We start from the raw sequence: 17,634 nt of genomic DNA, 5'->3' as shown, positions 1-17,634 counted from the left end.
GGATGTGTCGCTCTAATTACATGACCAACACTGCAAGTGTCTGTATCTCTCAGGCATGGTTAATGCCGCGATATCATTATGACAGGAAGTGTAGAGTATAGCCTTGTCACGCAGTCCCAAACCAAAACGGACCTCCATAGCAACATCGTCGTCGTCATTGTCATCCTCCTCCATCATCATCAATATAAACAAAACAGTCTCAGAGTCTGTGGCCTTTCATGCTCTGCTCTCATGGTGGCTCAGTTTCGATACCCCTCCACTTCTGTGCTTGGGGTGATTCCTGTCAGTGTCTTCAGTGTCAGCAGAGTCATGGGGAGCTGTTGTTTGAGGGACGTGGTGGCAGTCTCCACTCTGGGAGGGGTGCTCACTCATCCTGGCTCCGCAACTAAGCCATTGTTGTCGTTAGTAGGGGGCTTAGTAGGTGGTGTCCTAAGTACGTTAAATCAGAACAGGCATCACTGAACACCACCGAAGTGACTCAGCAGCAGTGCAGGGTCTCCTCTGGTGTGTGGCCTCCTGGCGACCTAACATTGATGGTTCCTTGTGGACTGCCAACACTGGGACTCTGACGAACGAATCCAGTGTGACCGTGTATGGGGGAATCTAAATGAGTGGCATGGGAGTAATGCCACTGAAACGGTGCAGAAATTGGGGCAGCAAAAAAAAAGAAGATATTAGGTGCTGGGGAGTGTTTTTTGCACAGAAACTTGGCAGGGAAAGAGTTGAATGAGTTAAATAGTCTTTCTTAATTCTCTGTATCTTAACCACTCTGAATGCCGTTTTCAGATGCTCTCTCCGGGTGCCCTGTCCCCGCACGCCACTCCGACAATGCTGTCTACCATCCAACAACAGCAGTTTGCCTCTCAGAACCTGTACATGAAGCAGGCTGATTCCTCATGGAGACCCACCTTTTCTGAAGGTGGTGATTGTGTGTGTGTGTGTGTGTGTGTGATGTTTGTGTGTGAGTGTGTGCGCGTGTGGATATGTGAGTGTCTGTATATGAGTGTGTGTTCGTTCATTCAGTCTGTTTAATGTCTCTTTACTGAAAGTGATAGTGGACAAGGAAGAGGTAAAGATGAGAGTATGTGTATATTTGTATTCATTCATTCATTCATCGCTAAAATATTAGTCGAGGAAGGGAAAAAAAAGAGAGAGGGAGAGAAAGAGTGAGTGTGTGTGTGTGTGTTTGTTGTGTATATGTTTGTGTATACAGGAGTATTTTGTGAATGTGAGTACATTTTAAAACTGTAAGTCAGATTCTAACTTTTTATCAAAGTGATTTTTTTTTGGGGGGGGTGTTGGGGGGGGATATCTGTGTACTGGTATGTTTGTCAGAGGAAAAGAACCTCACATTGTTTATTTTTTGTGATTCTGTGAAGACCTGAAAGAACACACACAAAACATCCAAAACAGTGATATTTGTGTCCAGATTTTTTATGTTTTGACACCAAAATTTTGTCATCATTTGAACTCTTTTTTTTTTCTTTTTCTTTTTTTTTTGTACAGTTGGGCGCCATGGGACCAAGTCTACACATTTTGGAAGGCCTCCGCAGATTGCTTTGGATAACGTAAGTTTTGCATTCTCTCTGTTGTTGTTTTTTTCTCTCTTGTTTCTGTTCTTTCCTTTTTTGTATTTTCACTGACTGTCATTGCTGCTTCTGTTTGTTTTTTTCTGATGTTCCAGTTGCTTTGGTACAGACATGGTCAGGTTGGTTTGGTAGTGACGATGTTTTCTTTAATTCTTTGTGACTTGTTTTTAAGGGTGGGAGAATGTTTATATGTGTGTTTATGTGTTGTTCTTGTGTTTTCTTTCCTTTTTTTTCTTTTTTTGTATCTTCCTTTCATTTGTTTTTTTCAGAGGTTTTTTTGTTGTTGTTTTGTTGTTGTTGTTGTTGTATATTTTTTGGGGGGGGATTGTATGAAAGCCAAAGAAAGAGGGGGGGGGGGAATGGGGGAAAAAAAGAATAATGAATGAATGTATGAGTGTATGACTGTTATTCAGTTTTAGCAGTCCAATGAGTCAGTTGATGAATTAATTAAAAATCTTTCAGGTTTTTTTCTTTTCTTTTTTTTTTTTTTGTTTGTTGTTGTTTTTTTTAACCCTAAGGTATATTTCTTGTTTGATTTTATATCGTGTATTGTATTTTTTTTTTTTTTTTTTTTTGTGGCACAACAGATTTCTCTGTGCGATAGTTTGGGCTGCTCTCCCTTTGGAGAGTGTGTCACCATTGTGCAGCCTCACCCTTTTCTTCTTTTCTGTGTTTAAAGAGAAAGGAAGGAATTTTGCTGCCTTTTTTTTTTTTTTTTTTTTTTTTGTTGGGGTGGGGGAGCAGTTGAACAAACGGAATGGGAGAATGCTTTGCTTTTGCATGTCTGTGATTGAAAAGAGGAAAAATTGCATAACATTGTGTGTTGACTGACTTTATTTTTTACAGTCGCAAGGCAAAGCTCAGTTCTCCTTCCAAGCACCATTGGGCAGCACCAGAAAGCCCAAGAAAGTGAGTCGATCATCGGCACTTTTGAGCCACTTCTTCTCATCCAGCTATTCATATTGTGGTAAAACTGTACTCTTTTTAAAGCCTGAACCGGACTATAAATGGCGGGCGATTTGAATCAATCCAGTTTCTCACCAGAGTCTGACAGTGTGATGTCGGTGAAGGTTTATTCAAAATAAAAGCCTAATAAAGCTACGGTTTGGCTTCATTTATGGCAAAGAGCGAGATTTGCCTAGCAGCTTCCAATCTAGACCTGAATTGACTTTGGAAAGTACAAAATGTGTCAGCTACACGTAATACAAAATTTGAATGCAGAGAAAAGGGGCGCAACCGACACCTTGCTCTCGGGAGTTAAGACTTTAAGTGTACAGTTTTTCCATCTCCTTAATGGTATTTCAAACAGAAAAAAAAGTAAGACTTCCAAGACTGGTATGTGATACATGCAAACTTCAGTAAATGAAAATTGCAGCAGATAAAACAAGGGCACCTCCACCCCCCCAAGGGCATATTTTCAACAGTACATTTTTGTGACCTTGATCTGTGACCTTGACATAGATTGAAAAGGAGAAAATGGTCTGAAAACATTGAAGAGTGGACAGGCCTGACATTTGCTGAGACACAGTCACTCACACATGGACGTCCAGAAAGGAGAAGGCCAGTGCACGAGTCAGCGTTGCAGTGCCACGACGGTTCCCCCACGGAGCTGAGGGACCAAGCAAACAACAATAGATTGATACACATTCTCTTCATAACCAGTTGTTACGCAGAGTTAGGTGAAGGTCAGGTGTGCAGTCCCAGCTATTCTGGCTGAGTCACACTGTCAACAAACATTTTCCAGTATGCCTGGTTATGATCTTGACCTTTGTGTTATGATCTTGACCTTTGACCGCTGACCCTGAATGTTCACAGTGCATATATTTACACCACTGGAACTCACTGTTGCAAGTTTGATGAAGACTTGAAATGAGACACAAGCTGTGTATTGTCAACAAGCCTTTTCCATGAGGCCAAGTCATGACCTTGTCCTTGAACCTTTGTAAAGCAAATGACTTATTGAAAAGGTTTTTTAACAATCCTGATCTTCCTGCCAGATTTGGTTTTTCTGTCTTATGATGAAACTGAGAAATGTTGACTTAACATAATAACTTCATCTTAAATAACCAACGCTTCATTTTATACTACTTAGTACGGTGTTGTTGAGCTCATTGTTTTGCAACCAATCCAATGTAAATCGGTTCAGGAATCATTTAGAAATCTGCCATTTAACTCCTGGCAACAGGCACAAATCCGGTTGAGGACAGATACAATGTCCACGGAATCAGGGTGATTATACAGACTCTTTGCTTATGCTTGTGAGTCAGAAAAAAGGGTTTTTTTCTTCCCCCTTGGAAAAGAGATTTTCGTAGTATTGTTGGTTATTTGATAACTGAACAGTGTTCTAAGAACATGTTTTAGGAGATGGGTAAGCTTTCTGCAAAATGTTATGCTTCGATATAATGTCTAATCACTTGTTTTTTTTTGTTTTGTTTTGTTTTTTGCCTCAGGTGGTGGCGCTGTACGATTACAAAGCTCAGCGGTCTGATGAGCTGTCGCTGTTCTGCGGTGACAGCATCCTGCTGCTGCACAAAGACAGCGAGAACTGGTGGATGGGAGAGCTGCCTGACGGACAGCAAGGCTTCTTCCCTGCCAACTACGTCACCATGGCAGGTCAGTGTGCTCTGCTGTGTGGCTCTCTCTGTGTATCAGTGCTCAAAACCCAAGCTGAACAACACGCATAATGAATGACATGCGTGTAGTTGTTGTGCACTTGCAGACATACACACAGGCATACACACACAGACACACACACACACACACACACTTGCATGCATTGTCATCCATTCAACGTTCTCATTTTATACACACACACACTTAACTCTAAGACATATGCAAGTATGCAAACACACACATACGTATGTTCACATGCACACACATATACATAATATGTTTACAAGCACATTCAACACACAGACACATGAAAACACACACACACACACACACACACACACACACACACACACACACACACACACACACACACACACACATCCTACGCAAGTGAGTACTTTGAAATTAACATTAGACTAATTAAAGAGCAGAGTGTTAGAAATTTACTTTTCAGTTAATGCTGAATAATCTTGACAACACAGGTGTATACTTGATTGCCAACCTCACTGTCCTGGATAGTACTGTGTATAACACAGAAAGCTGAAGACTTCATTGAAATATCTCCTTTTTCTGTTTGTCTTTCCAGAAGATGATGATGATGAAGAGGCTGCAGGCAAAAAACATGTAAGTGGTTTTGTTGTTTTTATTTGTGCATGTGTTTTCTATTGCAGTATGCACAGTGTACCCCTTTACTTTTGTGTTGGTTACTTTCTAAAGCATGAAGTCATGTTGATGGGGGTTTTTTTTGTTGTCATATGTGTTTAGATCTGTGAGCTTTTGATGAACACATATATCCTTCATTTGTGTATGTACGTGCATACCTGCATTGTTACATTCTTCTTCTTTGTTGTTCGTGGGCTGCAACTACCGCGTTCACTCGTATGTACACAAGTGGGCTTTTATGTGTATGACCGTTTTTTTACCTGCCATGTTGGCAGCCATACTCCATTTTCAGGGGTGTGCATGCTGTGTATGTTCTTGTTTCCATCCCCACAGAATGCTGACATGGATTACAGGATCTTTTTAACGTGCGTGTTTGATCTTCTGCTTGCGTTTTACATATGAAAGGGGTTCGCAGACCAAGCTCTAAGCGCTTTCCAAACACGGTGTCATTTGCACAACAGGCTTCCTACCGGGGTTGAGCTGACTGATGGCTGCCACTGGGCACTCATCATCCATTTCCTGTGTCATTCAATCAGATTTCAGGCACACACACATACGCACACAGACAGAAACAAACATTTTACATGTATGACCGTTTCGTTTATTTACCCCGCCATGTAGGCAGCCATACTCCGTTTTTGGGGGTGTGCATGCTTGGTATGTTCTTGTTTCCATAACCCACCGAACGCTGACATGGATTACAGTATCTTCAACGTGCGTATTTGATCTTCTGCTTGCGTTTTACGCATGTAGGGGGTTCAGGCACAAGCAGGTCTGTACATATGTTGACCTGGGAGATCGGAAAAATCTCCACCCTTTACCCACCAGGCGCCGTCACCAAGATTTGAACCTGGGACCCTCAGATTGAAAGTCCAACACTCTAATCACTCAGCTATTGCGCCTGTCGTTACATTCATCTTTGCCTGTCGTGTCTCTCTGTGCACTTATCCTCCTCCCTCTTCTATCCACCCTGTTTGTCTTGTTTGTTTCTTTGTTCGGTGGGTTTTTTTTTTTTTTAGGGGAGTGGGGGGGAGGTCATTTAATGAAGAGAAAGAACCACAAGATTTTTTAGCGTTGATAATTATCTAAAACTATCACATGAAGCAAAGAAGATGAAAACTTGACCCAGCTCCAAACAGACCACAAGTTACGCCCACTGCTGCTGATGACTCCATACTTTAGCATTTCCATTTGTGCCACCGTTGGTTCCAAATCGCTCTCTGCAGTCATCAAGATTTTGCGCCTTATAAATATTATTATTATGTGTAGTAGAATTTTTATGTATTTATCTGTTATTTGTTTGTTTTTGTTTTTTAATTTTTGTTAATTTAATTTTTCTTTTTTTTTCTTTTTTTTTTTTTTCAGTTTGGCTCAGTGCAGTCAGCTGGGCTGTAAGCAACAATGTTCGATTGATTTTCTTTCTCCTGTTCCTTGCTTGATGCACCAACCTCACCCCCTAAATCCCCACCCCTCCAACTCCTCCCCCACCACATCCCTCATCACTTGTTGAGACTCCCCCCTCTCTAACCTTTCCCTCCGTTCAAGATAGATAACATAGTGGAGTGATGGCCTAGAGGTAACGCGTCTGCCTAGGAAACGAGAGAATCTGAGCGCACTGGTTCAAATCCCGGCACAGTCGCCAGTATTTTTCCCCCCTCCACTAGACCTTGAGTGGTGGTCCCATGTGCAGCATGCACTTAGCGCATGTAAAAGAACCCTCAGCAACAAAAAGGTTGTCTCTGGAAAAATCCTCTTCAATAGAAAAGCAGAAACTGCAGGCAGGAAAAAAATGAAAAAAAGGGTGGCGCTCTCAGTGGCGCAACACGCTGTCCCTGGGGAGAGCAGCCTGAATTTCACACAGAGAAATCTGTTGTGACAAAAAAATTAATACAATATTTTTTGTTGCCATGGCGAGGATTGATGTGACGGAGATCACTCTTCAGGGCTGGGGGAATGATAAAGTTGCTGGGGAGAGTGCGGGTGGGAATCATTGGGGGGAAAAAAACGGTTTGGTATAATTGAAAAAAAAAAAAAAAGACCTTGAAACATACACAGGCTGATGTCTGTTTGATGGGACCCCCCGCACAGAAATCGCAGAAGGGAAGGATTCCTGTTCATCTGCTACTGCCTCCCACCCCCTCCTCCCTCACACCCCTCTCTACCTCCTTCCTCCTTGTCTGCCCTCACCCCTCCCTCTGTATCTTCAGCACATGCTGCCCTAAAAGCTGTGATAAAAAAAAAACAACAACTGAAGTCCCAGAAGTGATGATTTTACTTGTGATTTTTACAAGTTCTTCTTTTGTGATGTTGGTATTTTGGGGGGGTTTGCTGACTGGATTTTGGACTTGTGTTAGGGATTGTGTCAGTTGCACAGTGATTTGGTGTTACTTCACTTGTTCCGAAAGAAAATTTGTAAGAATTTTTTTTTTTTTTTTTTTTAATAACTGGCTTATCTCTGGTGTATCTCTCTGCTTCATACTGCTTATGAAATAGGTTCATCATGCACAGCCAGCAGAACTATTATCACCAGCTTTAATCTATTAGGTTTAAACAAGTTTCCTTATAGGAAGATATATTGGTGAAAATATTAACTTATTGTATGATATTTAGTTTCTTGCAAAAAATAACAACAACAACAAAAGTAAAAAAGAAAAAAGAAAAAAAAAAGAAATAAAGAAAACAGATCAGATCCCTACTGAACATAGCCATGGCTTTAAAAGAAAAACATCTTGTGCAGTTTTTCATTTTGTTAATTCATTGAGACATTCAAAACTCCAACTTTTCAGATGCTACAGACTGAACGCTAAAGTTTTGCCACAAACTGGATCCGATTTGATCTACGGCTGTATTTGTGTGTGTGTGTGTGTGTGGAGGTACCATTTCAAGGAACAATACAAATGGAATAAACTGTTCTTGAGAAAGCAACCCCCGCTCTCCCAAAAGCACTATCACATGAGTGGGAGTATTTCCATTTGATACATATTGGCATTTTGGCTGTTTTCCCCAATTTTACTTGATCTTGGTATTAAGACAAGCATTTTAGTTGGCTGGCCCCTGAACCCTGGCCACAAACTTTTCAGTGTTCGAAGGATTAGTCACTCCCACCTATGCAGTCAACATTTCAAAATAACAGACTGTGTAACATTAAAAATCTGTTTTCACTGCGATTTTTTTTCTTGGATTTTTTTTGTGAGTGAGGGTTGGGGGTGGAGGGGGTGGGGAGTTCATTACAAGTTAATAAAATGATTATGATAACTAATACCTTGTGCAGTTCTTTGGTGAACAGGTTGACTGGAAAAGACTGCTATCATACTGTCTTTTTGTCTGTCTTGTTACCAGTTTACCGCCATTAAAACAAAGGACGGACAACTCAGATTCCTCTCTGGGGGCGAAGAGTCAGACTCTGACATGAACGAAACAAACAGGTCAGTGTGTTTTGTGTATGTTTGTACTTTGCTTGTGAAGTGTCAGGAGCTGATGCAGGTGTTGCAATGCTGCACGTCTTCTTCATCTGTTGTTGATGTTATCAGTGTCATTATGTTTGATTGTTATCATTACTGTTATCATTTATATTGTTTTGGTTTTTTTTACTTCTTATGTCAGCACACACACACACACACGCACACACACGCACACGCACACGCACACACACACACCAGAAACCAAGGGGTGATAAAACTTTCTTCTATCCACCAATAAAATGTAATATAGACTTTAAAACCGCAATTGAAACAACACATGATTGTAATGATAATGATTGTAGCTACTTTCGTTTTCTTCACATAGGTGGATAGTAGTTTGCACAGGACAGGAATCAGACCCCTGGAGTCTGCACTAGTGGGTCATGGTTAAGTATGTGTAATTAAGGTGAGACCCCACAGGTAAAATTTATATCCAGTTCTTTTCTTATGTTTTGGGTTTTTTATATCTGTATGATAGTAAAAACAAGAAAACAAGACAATTTTAGCATACTGAAAGATGTGAAGGTGATTTACTGTCCAAAATGACACAAAATTATGTAAAACGTTAAGAAATCATGCGTTTCATTAGAACATGATACATACCAGAAAAATTACTGTAGAAGCACCATTTCTTGTATGTATGTTTACTATCCCTTTATCTATGACAGTAAGGAGGCTTTTTGCAGCGCAAGAATTATGAAACCTACAAACATGAGATAATGACAGTAATGAAATTTATCAGAGTTAGGACTACCACAATGATAATTCAAGTACAAAAATAAATTCACCAACATTTTCGAAGAGGAAATCCTCATTTAGGTTTACAGAAAAATGATTCTTCTACAAGGAAAAAAAAGAATTATTACTCTATCTCTTTTCATTGCTGAGATATCAATGTCCCAAGGTGATGACTATCAGTGAAAAAGCAGAATATGAGAAAAAAGGCGATAAAGATTTTGAAGTTTTCTCTACTAAAGAAACATTACCTACTGAATTTTCACTGATATTTTCTACTTCAGTCAAGTGTCAGATGACTGCAGAAAGGTCTTCATTCATCTGCAAGTAACCCAGGGCCATAAACAGGGCCTTCTTCAGCCTGTTGTTCAGCCTGTGCGGCTTGATTCTGCAGACGCTGTCGACGCCGATGTATTACAAACTGTTCCTGGGATGTTGCCTCGGCTTTCTTCAGTCTGGTGTTGTCCTGCTGTCTGACAATGGCCAAAGTATGTTCATTAACATCCATGCTGAACATGTTCATCATTTCTGTGAGATGGTTATTCCCCTGATTGAATTTCCCCACAGCATTTGCAACGGCTGCTTCCACACGACGTTTACCAAAGAAACGGTTCTTTGGGAGAATTGTCCACAGCAGTGAATGAAATGATTCATTTACATTTTGTGTCTTTTTGTGCAGGATTCTCTTTAGTAGGTGTGACAAGGTCATTCTTTTGTAGAGAGGCACCAGTTTGCTGAACACCTCTCTTGACACAGCTGTGCCAAGATTTTCTGCATGTGGTCCAGGTTGCTGACCAAGAGAAAGAGCTTTGTTGAAAAAGCACCAGCTGTCTGGGCCATGTGGACACCTGAAGTGATGGGGGTCTTCATCTGTTGATGCACTGTGGAACAGCGTTGCCCAAACAGCATTGCGCAGGTCGTCTTCAGTTTTGTTGCAGGGGTCTAATATGGCTCCTCGGAAGTAGTTCTGGAGTCTTTTGCATTTAGGCAAAGTGAGACGTCCAGATCCTTTGCCATCCAGTCTTTCTCCCTTGGCAAATTTTCGTAGGGCAGTTCCAATCCGCTTATGCACATGGTTTGTGCATTCCAGCTTGGTGACCAGGCCGGTTGTCCCCATACGGCTTGGCCCTCTCCACGGCACTGAAGGCTGCGGAGTCTCCATCAGACAGCATTGTGCTAAAACAGTATTGTTAAGAGACTGAATATAAAATGATGTCAAAATAAAAGAAGGAAACTAACATAAAACTGCATGAAAGCATCATCCTGTTGATTCTGTGTGAGCATGAGTACACACATATACACACACACATTTTAGTTTTGCTATTACAAGCAATAAATTACCACCCCGCCCAAACTCAAACAATTTGTAGGCACATGAACATTTATTCACACACACACACACACACACACACACACACACACACACACACAGAGAGAGAGAGAGAGAGAGAGAGCAAATATTCTTATATTGATAAACAAAACATACCTGTAGCGAAAGCCGGTCCTCTCCACAGAGTTGTTCCACAGAAACAATGCAGCATCTCTCTCCATCGCCTTGGCTTAAGCATGGTGGTTGCGCTGGCACTCTGCTTCATGCTCATCCATCCACTCATTCCACTGAGCCTCAGACAAGTTTTCATTTTCTTTCAGTTTGCACATATGGCAATATGTGGACAACACATGCCAGTCTATCACAAATCCAGTGATCACCTCAATCACAGCTCCCACACCATAATGTGAAACAAAGCCACGGCGCTGCCATGTCCCATCAAAAGTTACGTCAATCCAAGGGATGCCATCATCAATTTCCCAAAAGCCTAACTCAGCATCCTCATGATAGAAATCTTCAACAGCATCAAGTTCTCTTGGGTGCAGTTCATTGTAAGTGTCTTTCACAATTGCGTGCACATTCCTCTGAAGAATGTCACAAGTGTCACGAGAAACACTGCATGCCACTTTGTGGATACGTTGGTATGTGTTCTCACTCATATTAGGCATACCAAAAATGGCACAGAATTTGTTGAGTACTGCATACCCACCACCTGCTTCCATGGAAAACATAACAGCTCTCTGGTTCACATCAAAGGGCCGATCACCTCTATCACTGTCAAAAATCCTAGGAGATGAATTCTCAGATTTACTGAATGTGCACTGCTTGCATTTGAGCACCACCGTTCTTGACAGTCCCATCTTTTCATCGAGGAAGAGTTGTACCGACGACTCTTCACACATGGGACATGTCATATCATTCAGTAATCTGTTCAATTGACCAACATCAAATAAGCACCACTCGCGCTGTCCGAAAACGTCCTGATCATTATAATTGTTGGTCTTCCAGTTGTACTCCTGCACAAGTCTTATCTTTTTGGCTGAGGCTGACTCTGGAATCTGTTCACGAAAATCAGCAGCAACTTCATCTGTTTCAACTAAGGAAACGCGCGGCCCATGTTCGATGTCAGAATCCAACACTTCGTCACCTTCTTCAGCCTTTCGTTTCTTTGCTTCACGCATTTTCTGCATCTTTAAAGCTTGTTTTTTTGATGCAGAACTAAAATGGGCCGTTTTCAGCGTGTGATGTTTCTTTCGCGGCATGTTTTTCTCGTAGAAATGATCAAAGTTTTCTTTTCTCTTTCCAAAAAAAAACCGAATATTTACACAACGAATGTTTACACAAAGTGTCCGGATATTGTAACTTCGTTAATCTCCGACGTCGACGGAAACGCCCGAAGTAGCTGTTTTGCATACGTGCGCATGCGCAGTTTACAACTAAACCGGTTCTCGATCGGAAGTTTCGCGACTGACCAATGAGCTTCAAGGTGATGAAGCTGATTAGAAAACACCCACGTCAGTCTTTGTCTCTTCTTGCTCAGGGGTGGCAGCCTTCACAGTTTCTACTGACGTCATGTGAAAGTCCGGTCTTTCCCGCTCATTTTGATAGGTCACTTCCCGCGTTGCAGACAATAATTCTAGCTGTATCTAAGTCTTGAAAACGGACACAATTGCACACCTTTCATATTTTCAACAAAAAAGTAGACACACCAGGGTTGCAAATGATCTTTATTTTCACACATTTAGTCATTTTCTGGAACATTCATCAAGAAATGAAAGTAGACACATAAAACTACCAAAAAATTGAAAAAACCCAAAACATGTTTGTGAACACTTTTTTACCATTTTTTGCCTGTGGGGTCTCACCTTAAAGTATTATTCATGGTTTTCTGTTTCAAGAACTAAACAAATCAAGCAATGTTTTCAGCAAGTTTGTATTCAGCATACAAACGACAAGGGGAGAGAAAGAGAGAAGGAAATACTTCAGTTCTGGGTGGGGGTTTTGTGTGTATGTGCATGCGTGTTTGTGTGTGTGTGTGTGTGGGCGCGTGTGTGCGTGCATGTTTTTAAAGAAGTTAAAAGTTAAACTTGGTTTATTCCAGTGATCTGCAGCAGAGCAAAACAACCAACGGCAAGAAAAAGAGAGTGCACTATGACGACTGAAGATCTGGTTACACTTGAGTCCAGTCCCAAGATCTGATGACACCTATGTCCAGTCCCAAGATCTGGTTGCACATGTCCAGTCCCAGGTCCCAAGACATGGAGCTGTTGCTGCATAGTTCTCCGTTTCACAAGCATGGACTGTCATTGAATGTGTGTAGTTGGGGTTTTTTTGTGTGTATTTTGTTAAAGACAATATGCAGTCACTCAAAGACCTTACTTTTATTTTACAAGCATGAACTGTCATTGAATCTGTGTAGTTGGTGGGTTTTTTTGGGGGGGGGGGGGGGGGGGGGTTTGCTTTGCTTTTTTTTTTTTTTTTTTTTTTTTTTTTTTTTATAGACAAAATGCAGCCATTCAAAGACCTTACTTTCCTGAGTTTTAAGAGACTGTGGATAAAGACATTGATATTTTGCTTCCTGGGTAACTAGTTGGACCCTGATATTCATCAGTACTTTGAGGTTTTTTGTTCATGTGTTTGGTCGTCAGTTTTAGTTTCTCCAAAACTTTGGGTTTTTTTTTTAATCCTTGAATTACAGAATGTCTTATGTGACTGTAAATGAAATGATTTAATGCCCATTTTTATGTGTCCAGTAACATTCATGTGATCAGACAGAGCTACAGATATGTGATTGTTGGCTAGGCATGTTGTATTTATAGTACTGTACATACTTGCAAAAATATCACTGGAATATTTATTTATTGAGCATTACTGAGTGAAAGAGGTCAGTATGCTGTTGTGCTGTTGGACAGCTATGAAAACGAGATCTGCTTGATTTTGAACAGCATTGAATGGAAGTTGATAATTTGTAATGAAAATGTTTTGTTGATTTGCTTAATTGTGCATTTTGTCTTGCACTTGTCTTTCTTCCAGTCTTCCTGTGACCATTTTGAATAAAACTGACAGAATGTGTGTGTGTGTGTGTGTGTGTGTGTGTGTGTGTGTGTGTGTTGCTCAGTGTGTGCCTGAATGGGAGTGTTTGTACACAAGCAGAAGTATCTTTACAGCTGTTCACGTGGATGAATCTGTTTTAAAATCAGACAGAAATTTTGTCAAAACAGAGTTCAGTAACAAATTATCCAAAGCAAAATTAGAATTCTTTCACTTATGGTTGGGATAGTGGTTCATTGCGGTATAATAAACAGATTCAACTGTGCATTTGAACTGAGAGGACAAGATTGGGATAAAATGCAATCTTGATTCATATTGGCATTTTGTTGTAAGTTGATGACAGTGTTCGTGTTCATGCATACCCAGTTTTCATTTTGTATATTTTCGTGGATCTTTGTTCCTTTATTTTTCTTGGAAAATTCAAAATTTATTTTCTAATTGAGTCAGTTATTTTCATGTGGACTCTTACTATTCATAAGACCAAACCACCGTCTTGAAGAAGGCTTCATGAAGTTGAAATTCTAACTCGTCTCATTTTAATGGGCTCTAGCATTGGGTTTTTTTGTTCTGTTTTTGTGTTTCATATAATGGAGTACAGTGTAGAGTAATGGAGTATAGTGTAGAAACAAATATCCAGGATGCATCAAGTGAATCTCTCTTTGTGCCTTATATATTGATGATAGCCGTTTTGTAAGCTGTGTTACCAAAACTGGATAGTTTGGATTTTCTAGCAGTATCTTACCTGTTTAAAAAAAATCACAAAAGAGGACACATTATTCCCGGTATTGGATAATTTTAATATTGTCAGTATTTTAACTTTAGAAAAAAATGGGAGGGGGTACAATATTCTTCTTTTTTTTAAGCAAAACAACAACAACAACAACAAAAAACAGAATTATAAAGACATAGACAAAAGACCTGCTTGCAACCTAAGTGTCTTCTTTATTGGAAATGAGCAAAAACTGCCAACCTGCTTGAATGCTTTTGTGTTCTAACCCAAAAGAACAATGTGTGTGATGAAAGTGTAGATTTTCCTTTGTCCAGCTCTCTCAGATTTTGCAAGTGTTTTTGTTTAGTTTATAGGTCAGTTTTGTTGTAGTTGTTGTATTCCAGTTGTTGTTGTTTTTTTGTTGTTGTTGTTTGTTGGTTGGGTTTTTTTTTTGGTGGTTGCATGACCAAGTCTAACTGTTTTAACATAATTTCACTATGACCTGCCTTTGGTAAACTAGTTAGATTGTGAGAGAAAAAACAACAAGAAACAACAACCAAATGTACAGATTGAAAGAACTGCCAGTTTGTCAAGTCAACTGTTTTAACATAATTTCACTATGACCTGCCTTTGGTAAACTAGTTAGATTGTGAGAGAAAAAACAACAAGAAACAACAACCAAATGTACAGATTGAAAGAACTGCCAGTTTGTCAAGTCTTTGGGAAACTAGGTAATCACTTTAATAGGCGGACACAGTTTTGTTTGTTCATAGTATAAAGATTTGTAAGCATGTTTTAGCTTCAGCAGTACTGGGTGTGTGTTTGACATCAGTCTGTAGTGCATATACGTGTGTCAGTCATTTCTGCTTTGTGATTTAAGATGGTTTTCTTAGCCTTGGTTTGCTGAGGTTTTTTGGTGTGTATTTAAATTTGACCTCCTGAGTAGACTGTGATATGTAAATATGAATATTATATAACCTTGGTGCATACATATTATGAAAATGCTCAGGTTGTGCCAAATGAATATGCATCAAATGTTGTAGTGTATGCAGCTACAATATCTGCCTTATGTGTACAAATTATGTGTTGAACGCATCTGTTGTTTTCAAAATGTACAAACTTGAGGATTGCCTGTAAAATGATATATCGCATTTTTTGTACAGGTGTATTGATTGTTTTCAATTTGTACAAAGTTGAGTAGTGCCTGTAACATATATGATCATTTATATTAACATATATGATCATTTATATATCTGTCTAAATATAGTGATAATGAAAGACACATGCACATGTTTATCATCGAGAACTTAATTCTTTGTATTCCAGTATTAAATTCAAATGTTAACAACTAATTTGTAGGTACGCTTTCATCACGTATGTTCTTCTATATGCACAGTTTCAGGTGATGGACACATACATGCACACTTAGAATTCTGGTCAGTCAGTCATACCAGTGACACTTGAAATGATATTAATCACTCACTGGTGTCTGTGTTGTCATTGTTTTTTGGAAGCCAGTTACAAAGTGTATGATGCCTCGTTGTATACATTCCACGCAGGCACTTTTATTGGAAATGTGAACATGAATTCACTCAGGCCATGTGTACAAGCCAATGTAGTAAAGAGATTTTGAAGATGACATTCCAGACAGGTGATATTTTGTTCATCCATCCCTTGAGGGCAGCAGACTTAAATGAATAAATTGTATTGCTTTTTTTTTTTGTGGAGAAAAAATAAAAGGGGGGGAAGATGATCACTACATTATTATGCTGGCCAAGTCTGGATACGAAATTACATTCCTTTGCAGAATCTTCTTAGTTGTGCTCTGGTTATGCCTATGCACCGTTGAGCCATTTTATGTGTAAATACTATTATCATTATTATCATTTGATAATGATAGTGTTATTATTTTTGTTGTCATTGTAATATTACCATCATTTATTTAGGAAAAGCTGTTTCATCAGTTTTTAGGGTAGGGGAGTGTATGTGAAACTGGACAGGCCATTTGTGCCAATACAGATGCATATTATGCTGATCTTGTAAAATATATTGTAATAAAAGATCGTCAACTTAACATGTGTTACCAAAAGGTGTGTGTGTGTGTGTGTGTGTGCACATAAGTATTACCAGGTTTTCCTTCCCCTTTACTTGAGGCATCAGCAATTTTCATCTGAAATGATAGATAATTAATCAAATGCCTTACAGAAGCTGACATTTCTTTTTTTTTCTGATTACATATATATTCAAAAGGTAAAATGGCATATGCAAACTTATGGAAATGCACACTTATCAAAACACACACACACCCACACACCCACACATACATACATACATACATATATATATATATATATCCATGTGCATACACATTTACAAGATCCCATACACAAAAGCATAGACAGGCATACTTTCACAGAAGCATCAGGGCTCAGAATCTGTTTTTCTCTCTCAGTTTATGCTTGTGGGTGCTGTGTTTTAGTATGACAAAGTGTGGTGTGTGTGTAAAGAAAAAAGAGAAGAAAAAAACAACAATCAAAAACAACTTCAATAAACCTGAAGGAATTGATTCAATGAACTACTAAACACATTGAATCTCATCTAGTTCACCCCTAAGACAAAACATCTTTTGCTGGAAATTTCATTCAGTGTACCTGTGTCCTGCAGTGTGCATGCTTACATACATCAGTTTAGTTGAAACAATGAGGGTCCTTCACATTAAAACCCAACAATATTTTCAATATAAAGAAAGTCAATAATTGCAGTGACTGACATTTCAAAATCATGTGACATTATCAATAGCATGAATATTATTCATGGTGGAAATGCTTGCATTCCAAGACATAATCTTGAGAGAGAGAGAGAGAGAGATTTGTTCAAAAAGAGTTCCAAGGAAACAAAGCATGTGGACTGATTCATATACACTATACCACATCTACTCTCTCTCTCTCTCTCTCTCTCTCTCTCTCTCTCTACACACACACACACACACACACATATATATATTTATGTGTGTGTGTGTGTGTGAATATAAAGGGGGTTGGGTGAGAGTAGATAGGTGGAAAAGATCAAGAGATTTTGGATGTATACATCCCCATTCTGTCAATAGGCACTCACAATCATGATTTGTTGCCTTTTTATTATTTTTTTTTTATTTGCTTTTTTTTTCTTTCTTTCTTTTTATAACAAATCTTATCTCATGTGAGTGATCCACTTGCTGAAAAGACTAGGAACTTAATAAAGAATCAGAAAATTCTTACCTGACCCGAGTTTCTCTTCTGTTTGTTTGATAAGATATCTGAGTCACAGCAGTTTTTTTTTTTACTGATTTTTTTTTCTTTTCTCAAGGCCTGACTAAGTGCATTGGGTTACGCTGCTGGTCAGGCATCTGCTTGGCAGATGTGGTGTAGTGTATATGGATTTGTCTGAACACAGTGACGCCTCCTTGAGCTACTGATACTGATGCTGGTGACATTAATCAAATGA

At 39.4% G+C, this 17,634-nt stretch overlaps 1 protein-coding gene across 1 annotated transcript in view; it reads left to right on the top strand.

The window, feature by feature from the left end:
• LOC143280009 (jouberin-like) overlaps window positions 1-12,840 on the top strand; it is a 60,956-nt gene extending 48,116 nt beyond the window's left edge. The window contains exons 27-33 of the mRNA XM_076584450.1: window positions 787-919; window positions 1,507-1,568; window positions 2,436-2,498; window positions 4,040-4,202; window positions 4,789-4,826; window positions 8,205-8,290; window positions 12,493-12,840. Coding sequence (XP_076440565.1) covers window positions 787-919; window positions 1,507-1,568; window positions 2,436-2,498; window positions 4,040-4,202; window positions 4,789-4,826; window positions 8,205-8,290; window positions 12,493-12,553 — 606 coding nt within the window. The 3' untranslated portion in view covers window positions 12,554-12,840. The remainder of the gene's footprint in view (window positions 1-786; window positions 920-1,506; window positions 1,569-2,435; window positions 2,499-4,039; window positions 4,203-4,788; window positions 4,827-8,204; window positions 8,291-12,492) is intronic.
• The last annotated feature ends 4,794 nt before the right edge of the window (window positions 12,841-17,634 follow it).

Source organism: Babylonia areolata, chromosome 3 (assembly GCF_041734735.1).
Source record: "Babylonia areolata isolate BAREFJ2019XMU chromosome 3, ASM4173473v1, whole genome shotgun sequence".
NCBI classification, from domain to species: Eukaryota; Metazoa; Mollusca; class Gastropoda; order Neogastropoda; family Buccinidae; genus Babylonia; species Babylonia areolata.
Note: the sequence above shows the minus strand (reverse complement) of the source record. Positions and strands in the feature narration are given on the sequence as shown.